This window comes from Acanthisitta chloris, unplaced genomic scaffold (genome assembly GCF_000695815.1).
Source record: "Acanthisitta chloris isolate BGI_N310 unplaced genomic scaffold, ASM69581v1 scaffold41217, whole genome shotgun sequence".
Taxonomy (NCBI): domain Eukaryota; kingdom Metazoa; phylum Chordata; class Aves; order Passeriformes; family Acanthisittidae; genus Acanthisitta; species Acanthisitta chloris.
Window position 1 is genome coordinate 4,032 of NW_008681670.1, and position 9,628 is coordinate 13,659.

Genomic DNA, 9,628 nt, shown 5'->3' on the forward strand with positions numbered 1-9,628 from the left:
CATTTTTAAAATGTCTGCAGAAAACCCAGTCTGAAATACCAATGTCAAATTCTACATTAAAAATACCACTACTGAATTTACTGAAAGTAATCTCCAAAGCAAGGTCCAAGGGATGCACAGCCTTCCCCAGGAGGTGAATGCAGATAAAATACAGTGTGAGGACTGTCCTGAAACAAGAGAAAAGCAGACAGGGTCGCCATGACAACAGTAGGATTACTGCAGGTAACAAAACTAAGGCAGGAAAAGAAAGAACAGCAAGACAAGATTTAAGCAGAAAACAGTTCATTAATTGCACAGACAGTCCAGCCTGTCTCCCTGTTGGGGGTTTATAATACAGAGATTGTTTCTCACTGGATTGACAGTTTTTTTTAAAAGGACAAAGATCACAGCCACAAATGTGGCATAGAGCAACAGTCAGAAAAATAAATTAATAAATAAAGCCATGAAAAGTCTGCTTCTTTTTTCTCATGAAGCCTTGGAGAGGAAGGGATTGGCTTCACTTGGACTCCTTTGCTTTTAGTCAGCATTTCAGAATTTCTTGGATAAACTGGATTTTCTTCGTTATTTTAGTTGCCAAACATCCTGACCTCCTGGCTATGAAGAAATTTCAAGGCAGTTTCTCCAAACTCCTCTTTCAAGACTTTGTTTAGAGACAGGAAGTTGAAGACCATTGGGAAAAAAATGTTAAAACTGTGGCCAGCACATTGCTAAGAATTGGAGCAAGTCAGTTGTAGAAGCCTGAGGAAATCAATTCATAAAGGTGCCCCCACCAGCCCTAGACCAGTGTGATGATAGCATTGGTCTGAAGCACTCTCTGTGGTCCTTCTCTTGAGATTACTTCTGTGTATTCACAAACTCCTGAAAGCCACCCCTCTTAGAGCTTTTTGTCCATGCGTCGTTCCACAGCTTGTAGCAATAGCTCTGAGTACTGTTCCAGCAAAGCCAATGTCTGCTCATCTCCCAAACTCATAGGACTCGGTAGATTGGCACCACATCCCTCATTCAGTGAGCTAGTGGTATCCTGTGGCTTCGCCAGTACCTCCTTAACATTTGGAAGCTCTTCCTCATCCTTCAGAGAGTCCAGTTCTTTCTTCATTGAGGAGAATGTTTCTGTCAGGAGGCCTGCTATTTTGTCTTTGTCAGTAGAAGACTCTCTATCATTTAATACCTGAAAATAAAGAGGAAGGGTGGGGAAGAATGCATTGGAGTTTAGGTAGAGCACCAAGTAAGCAGTTTCAGCCCTTTAGGGCAGTGATGCCATGAAGATTTGCAGACCAATCAAGTGTCCTTTCCTTCAACATTTGAGACTGCCTGTTTAGTCATATAGCAGGGCATGCATCCAATACTGCTGGTCACACAAAACCCAGAGGCATTTACTCCAGTAGGACAGAGATGGGAAGCATATTTTTGAGTATTGTTCCCCTTTTACTGGGCTTAAGGAGGTGCTATGTTTCCCAGCTGCAGCACAGGGCCACAGTCTCCTTTCCCTCCTGTCTGCCAGACACAGCTGGTCACAGGAACAAAGCAAGGTCAGAGAGCTAATGCAAGTAGTGGCCAGAGCTCCAGAGGGCCACATGGCAGATGCTCACTGTGGAAGTTTCATGCTCATTATAGAAGACTTGACAGATCAGTGCTAAGCTAAGAAATGAGGAGCTGTTATACTGCTCTACATATATCTCTGGTCTGGCAGTGAGAGGGACAGGCAAATGGTTGCATGTTCCCTCTCACAGCTGCATTCTCATGGTATCTCACATTGGCCAATCCTCTTCCCAGGCACCAAAGACAGAGAACAGATGGGGATAATAAAACTTCAAGTCCTATAATATTTCATATCCCTGAAGCACTGTATAAATATTAACTAATTCCCTAATACCCCTTTGAAAAAGAGCATACTCTTATCTTCAGTCTACAGATAGGCTCAACAGACTGAAAAGTTAATTGATTTGCTCAGAGTACCACAGCAAACCACTGGAAAATCCAAAAGCTGGAAATCAGGAGTTCCTGCCTCCCTGGTTCAAGCTTAAGGTGCAGTCAAGTGGGCCACCAGGCAGCTTGTGTCAGTGAACATCCAGTCAAGAGAACACCTTGAGCCAGCAAGCACATACATTCAACGTTTGTGAGCTGTAAAGCCAAGCTACCATACCAGAGCCCATGTCTGTGGTCACTCACCATGCGGTAAAGCTGAATGGCTTTGCGCATGCTGTCCTGGAGCTCGGATACCACGTGCTCACACTGCTCTATGCTGACGCACGGTTCTGAATGGGAGGAAAAAAATAAAAGCACAAATTAAGGCAGAGACACACGCCACTACCCATGATCTCACAGTTGGGTAAGAAAAAGGAGGTTTAAAACATATTTGAAAACCATGTGCACACACTTATCATACAACTTTTAGGGCTTGTTTGAGCAAATAAATAGGCAAGTTCTACATGAGCTTTCCTTCATACTACCTAGAGATACTGTTTGTTTCAAACATCACTATTTTTCCAGTCTGTAGACTCTCCAAAGGCAGGACTGTTTTTTCTCAGATTGCATATTTTTGTTACAGTCAAGGATAGTCACAGATTACCCATGCGATTTTCAATTACGATTAGTCAAGTTTGTCTAAAGATCTGAGGAGCCTCTAATTTAGCTTTCACCTAGTTGGATATCTATAAGCTTCCTCTCAAATATCTTTCTACACAGTGTAGAACTAAGCACTGAGGATGATGGATCATACTGAATTATTAGAGTGTTCTCCAGTGAGGACTGAGTTTCACATGACTGCTGACAAACAAACTCAGCCACAAGAGAATCACATTTCTGAGCAACCCAGTACATACACTGCTGATACACCATAATTCAAAATGAGAAATAAAAGCAAGCAACTGAGGGACAGCATCTTCTGCCTGTCCTCACCAGATTTATCTCTGAACCATCAGAGTTGGACTGCAATCTTTTAGTAAAATAAACACTCTCATGAATTAGACATAAACCATGAACAAAAACACAGACACATACACACACTGCAGTTATCTTCAAATTGCAAAGGCCTGCACAAAGGCCTTTCAACCTCCTTTAGTTATCTACAACCAAAACTTGGTCACATTAGCACTATTATTTCTGCAGTTCTAAGAACATTATCTTTGAACAGGCTGGAGGAGACATGAGCTAAATTTATGAATACATCTAGATGATGTATAAACAAATACAGCTAGAAAAACATCTATTTACACATAAACAAACACATCTAATAGAACAAAAAGGGCATGAACAAATCCTTCCATCTGCATCTTTTGATCACAAATCACCCATGGAGTTGGAGCACAGTGGGCTTCAGTGCACGCCAAGATTCTTGCCTAAAAAGGCAGTTGTTGTGTTGCTCCCCCCACCCTTTCCTCTTTATGTTTAAAACACAGCTGTTTCTTTTCATGATTGCTTCTGGATTTGTTCACTGATCATTCTTTTTATGCTGGTCTCTAGGTCTGTGAGCTGCCAGTATGGAGAAAGGTCATAAAATAAATGCTTAAGTAACAGACATTTTCTGCCTCTTGGGTGTGCAGAGCTCTTCAGAAACCAGCATAGAATATTAAACACAGAAACAGTATTAAGCATATCTGCAGCATTTTAACTGTAGATGTCAAAATGCTTTAACAAAAATAATTAATGCTCTTCATCTGCAGATGTTATACAAGCAGGAAAATGAAAGGACAGAAAAATTTAGTGAAAACCCAAAGTCACAGAGCAGTCAGAAGCAGAATGGGTCTCTGTCAACCCTACAGTTTTAGTCTACACTGCCACATGACGATTCACAGAAGCCACAGTAAGTTGTTCACAGCAATACCCAACTTGGATCTAAACAGTTTTTCCAGCATCTACCAGTAAAAATTTGGGAAACATGGTCCACAAAAAGCTGAAGACTGACAGCTGTCTACTGAGAAAAAAATAAACAACATTGGGGATCCACGGTGTTAAATCACCCTAACTCGCTAAAGGATGCTGTTAAATATTGTGTCAGGGTGTGCTATGTCTTGGGAGCTGTTTTTAAAAAAAAATAATCACTACTGGAAAAAAAAAAAACCTGCTCTGTGTTAATACTGAAAACTGACAAAAAAAATTTATATGTAGCCTGATTCCCAAATCCAGAAGAGAAAGCTCAATGTAAAAACTACAGACAACTACAACTCTGCAGTAGAATGTGATTCCACAGCTTCAGGCTGCATCTGCTGCTGGAGGAAACCTCTCCCCTCTGAGGGGAGGGTCTGATAGTTTCAGACAGCACACACTGTTCTTCAGAGCAGCTACAGTATGAGAACAGCAGGTCCCTAGACAAAACATCCCATTTCCTGCTTTAGGTAACAGTGCTTCAGTCTTCAGGTGTTTGATCCCTCTAGAAATCCAAAATGAAAAATAACAGTGCATCAAAACCAGATTATCCTCCAATTCTTCAGCGCAGAAATGTTCTGCTTAACCATTGTGATGAATGGTGCAGCAGCCTGGCAACACAGAAGGTAATTGATCAGAGGATTAGCGAAATATCCCTTTTCAGATATGAGTAAAAACAACATAGCAAAAACGATTAAATAAAAACTGTGCACTGTGTCCCTGAAGGTACAAGGTACCAGTGCAGTGGTTAACATCCAGCTTTCTACTGCATGACTCATCTGAGTATTTCAGAAGGGTGTATTTCCTTTCAGATTGTGACAAAAAAAGTAAAACCTCTGGCGGTTTTAGTCCTACAGCAGATGATATGGAACTAAACTGTGTTATCACTGCCACTGGAGGTTTTCCTGCCTTGAAAGGCAGGATTTTTGCTTCAGTTTGAAGTTACATGCTAGTTTTCAATTGATTGAAGCACCTTAAACCAGGGCCTGTAAGAGATCTAAGAGCTGTTTTCAGCAGGTGAAACAGTTTCTCACCTCATACCTTTTCCTCCAAACTAGTGATAACTCAAAATTTAATCTATATTCTTCATACTCAAACACCCAAAGGCTGGGCATGCACATGCACTGCATATCCATTTTGCAGACATGTCCTCAAAGCAGGCATCAGTCCAGCAGCACAGAGACCTTCTTGCTCTCACAGGTGGCTACAGCAAGCTCACCATGGTTAAGCCTTATCTCATGCAAGAAAATTGTATGCAAACCCTCTGGACCCTGCACACTTGCATATTAAAAAAGTAAAGCTTGAGCTGCCTGGCTTAACTTCACTGCAAGTGTATCTGTGCTTACTTGGTTCAACTAGCACATGTTGGCCTGCACTTTCATCTGCTGGTCAGATAGACTGAGAGGGGCACAGGGGAAGTGACTTACACTCTCATGGGGATTCCCCAGCATGTCAACTTTTAGCATTGCCCAGAAAGAGGCTTGAGCCCCTACAGGTAATTTGACAGCTAAATTACTAAAAACATGACAATGCTGAGGTCTACAAAACATTCAGCTAAAAGGGACTGTCAGACACAAGACCCAGAGGAAATGGAAACTAAAGACTGAGAAAAAGATGTTAGGTTGAAGAAGTGTCTCACCATTGACGGGATGGCTTATGGAACGAGACAGGTGCAGACAGGACGAGACAGGCCAGAAGCTGGACGTAAAGAAATGTGATGGGATCGTGAGGCGGTTCACAAAGACAGGAAACAGAAGGGGGAAGATAAGAGGTGGGTATCCATGCACACCTGAGACCTGTGCCAAGGCAGTTATAGATGTAGGAGACCTCGGCCTGATGGGGTCTAGTGGGCAAAGTCCAGGTTGGTTGTCTAGCACACAGGCAATGCCGGTGATCCTCTCCCTGCACCTGGGCAGTGTGCCCTCAGGAGATCTTAGGTGCCGGCCCTCTGACAACTCCCTCAGTTTTAGATTAGTGACCCCTGGCTCATCCTGCAAATCTGTCCTTGAGACTAGACTCTCCACTGGGCTCTCCTTAGCAAGCCCCGTTGGGATCTCTCTACCAGGAGCCAGAGACCCAGCAGTTTGATTCTCCCTCTTGGAGGCTCGGACCTCAGGAAAAGAGGGTTTCTTTTTAGAGGTCCCAGCAGGTGACTGTGGAGACTGTGGCTCAAGCAGGGTTTTTGTTTTGGTAGTGGGTGAGAAGGAGGCCAGTGTAGGTCTATCAGGCAATGGTTTGGGAATGTCAAGAATCAGATGTGCTCGGTTTGATGATGCCAACTTGCTGTGGAAGGACTTGGGAGATGTGCAGTTTACAACTGGCTGAAGCATGGGTTTCACTGGAACATTCTCTTTCACAGGTAGCTTAATCTTGTCAGCATCTGCTGTGGAACTAAGTTGAGTCTTCTCTGTCACTGGAGGGCTAGTCCTCCCATCAGTCAACATTTCAGTGGAGTAGCCAAGGTACAGATTTTCCCCTACAGATACACTCCTTGACATCTTAGCCCGGAAGCTGGTTGTAGGGTTCATGTAGGACTTTGGTTTTGCAGCCCTGACCTCTTTGGCCAGCAGAGCACCAGATCCATCCATCTTCAACATACTGGCTGATAACACCCTGCAATTGTTAGGTCTGGGATCCTTCTCAACCACCAAAAGAGTCTGAGGACGCTGCTTGGCAGAGGATATCACTCCAGGACCCTTATCTGTGAAAATTAAACAGACAAACATGCCAAAAATAGCCAAGAGCCTGCAATGAATTCCTAAATTGGAAAGGAACAGAGCTGTTCCAGCCTATGTGCCTCAGCTCAGCTCCTGGAAGATGTGTACAAAACCACTACCTTAAGGTTTGTATCACCAAGCCTCAACAGCTTTCTTTTTTTTTTTCCCCCATCCCTGATCCTGCTCACACAGTGCTGCTTTCCTGATGAAAGAGATTTGTTCTTAAAGTGTATGGTCACAAGACCTCAGACCACTGTGACTGTTAACAGAGAGGCCAGAAGAAGCAGGCAAAAACTTACATATGCTGTTGTGGTGATTAGGTGGGGTGTTAATTTTTTAAAACAAGCTGCATGATTATTGATCATTCATGAGTTGACTGTTTCAAAAATAGAGTCACAAAGAGGGTATGGATACAGTAAGCTCCCTCCTACTGCTTCTCCCTCTCTCTCCTCCACACCATGGGAAGCTTCAGTCTTGGCTTGGAACAACTACCCGCAGCAAGAGAGAATTTCTTTGTAAACACTTAATTTCACCCTTGCCAATGCTCCTCCCACAGCTGCCAGACAAGTATCAGAGACTTATAATTAGGAGACCAGCATCTGCATTACAAATTAAAAATATTATCCCTTGACAGGCTAAGAGTTAGAAGACATGCAAAGCCTGTAAGCTCAGAATGCAGAAAGACATAAGATTAATTTAAATCTCTACTGAAATGTTCCCATTTAATTCTTAGGTTTATACGACCATTCCAACCTGTGTCCTTACCCTCATGCACGAGGTCATGAACTGACTGCGCCTTTCTCATCACTGCATTCACAGGGCCTTCTGGAAAGGAGGCAATAACCCGTCCAGGAGCCATACCAATTCTGCCAGCCTCTAAAGCTGCTCTGCGTTTTTTCTGGACATAAATAGCCCGATTTGAATTTACACTCTCCAGGAGCTGGCTGCTCTCCAATGCATCACCAGGACGGCTGCTGTCATTTTTCGACAGGTCTGGTGTAAACTGATTGGTCTGAGTTGGAGGCTCAATGGGCTTTGAATCCAGTATCAGATTTGATGAAGAGAGCGACAATTGTCTAGAGAACATAACAAAGAAATCCCAGTTAAAACAAGTAAGTATGTTGCCCTGGATAAACAGAAACATGCATTAAGCCAATTTCTCTGGGATAAAGAGCCCTTCCCTATTTGGATTTTTAAAGTAAAAAAATGCCCTAAGCTGTTACCACTTCATTCTACTTAACCTTGCAAGTTCTGGTCTTCAGGCATTTGATCTTATGCTACGCAATCACAAATAGCATTGGGTTGCTGTTTCCGGGCAGGACACCATAAAAGGAGAAGGCAAAAGAGAAGGAAAAATTCCAGGCATAGGGAAGACTGGGCAAAGTCAGGGTCAGGTCTTTTCTCTCAGCTCACCTTACTAACAGTTAAATCTTTTCAATTCTAAGGGACCTTAAGAGGAAGTACTTATGCTTTCCTAACATTATGCAAGTATAATGACTAGGTCAGTATCTTCAAGAGGAAAGCCTAATTTCCTCTTCCTCTCCACTTCAGACAAGCACAGTGGGCTTACTTCAGAAAGGAGGCAACTTTCAATCTGTTGTGTTTGAACTGCTGAACAGGTTAAAAGTCCAGAGGTCTTCATAACCAAATACTACTTCCCTTGTTACATCTCTAGAGCACCAGTGGCTTCCTTGTCTCATCACTGCGGCTCTCCAGAAGCTTACACAATAAGATAACCACTGGCTTTCCCAAACATTGGACATTGGACTGTCCCAATGTGAGACAGACTAAGAACCACTCCTGCAGCAATAACAGCAGCTGAATACAGCTATAACAAACAAATTTCCCTAACGTGGTGAATCTAGACACAGCTGGTAACCATAAAAGATGTATTCAGATCTTCTCAGTACTACAGAATGAAAATCATTTGAGCTTTCAGGTTGTCATTTTAAAGGAACGCAGGAGTATTCGTTTAAAACATTTATGAACCCAAATCGACAAAACTATTTACCTCAATTTTTTTCTTTGTTTGTTTTGCTGGTATTTTTTTTAACAAGGGAAACAGCTTGGAGAGGCCTTTTGGGGTGCTTAAGGTTTGAGGGGATTTTGGAAGAATAATATCCCCATGGGGCTTTGTATGAGACACCAGAACAACCTGTGAAGGCATGGGACCAAGAAACAAAGCTGAGTAAGAAAGGACTATAAAACAAAGGAAAAGTTGACAAGTCTACTTTCATTGTCCAAGCTGAATGAAATGCAAAAGAATAAACAGAGCATAAACAGCGAAGAGTAAATTAGATTATTAGTGATTCTTCCAACTTAATCAATCAAGGCATTAATCATGAAACAATTAAGCACACTGTTGAAAGAGGAAAAAGAGCAAAACAATAGTGTTGCCTTAGGAAGAAACAGAACAACTAAAGTGACCCAGGACAGGCCGTCCAAATCACAAGGGTCTGCAACCAGTCTCCAGGTGCTATGCTAACACTTTGCTGTGCCTAGGCACACCAAGGGCAGAAATTTGCTCAACTGCTTTCACCCAGGACACAGCATGAGACCTACTCATATTAGTAAAATGACAGAAACAGACAGAAACACTCAAAACAAGCAGAGCCATACCTGAGAGCTGGGGACTGAGAAAGAAAGCGAGAGGAAATGCTGAGGTTTTCAGTCCTTTCCAGATTCCTACATGAGCCACCTAAAAGTTGTGGTTAAAGGAAAGAGAAAAATGAGCCGTTTAGTTACAGGACAAACATTCTGACACATGCATTTTCTTGTTATAGAGACTATGAAGTCCTCATATCCAAGGGGACTTTTTTTTTTTTTTTTTAGCTAAAACCACAGAGAATAAAATAATTATATTTCCTTTGCCTTTTCTGTTCTACTTAGATTACTCTGCCTTAAACTGCTACTTTCCCTAAGGGTAGACCTCTTTCTTTCTTGCTTCCCTTTGTGTCCTATCCTGCCTGTAGGACTGTGAGGTACTGCCATCAAGCAGAAAACAAACCAATCAAAAGGGGGGGGAAAGGGGGATGAAGGGGGGGATG

At 42.6% G+C, this 9,628-nt stretch overlaps 1 protein-coding gene across 1 annotated transcript; it reads right to left on the minus strand.

The window, feature by feature from the left end:
* Window positions 1-874: 874 nt before the first annotated feature.
* On the minus strand, window positions 875-9,279 carry LOC103805528 (mitogen-activated protein kinase-binding protein 1-like; the record flags this gene model as incomplete). Its single annotated transcript, XM_009078179.1, has 5 exons — window positions 875-1,168; window positions 2,170-2,255; window positions 5,504-6,565; window positions 7,347-7,657; window positions 9,201-9,279. Coding segments are annotated over 5 exons (1,832 nt in total), but the record flags the coding sequence as incomplete, so codon positions are not given.
* Between the last annotated feature and the right edge of the window lie 349 nt (window positions 9,280-9,628).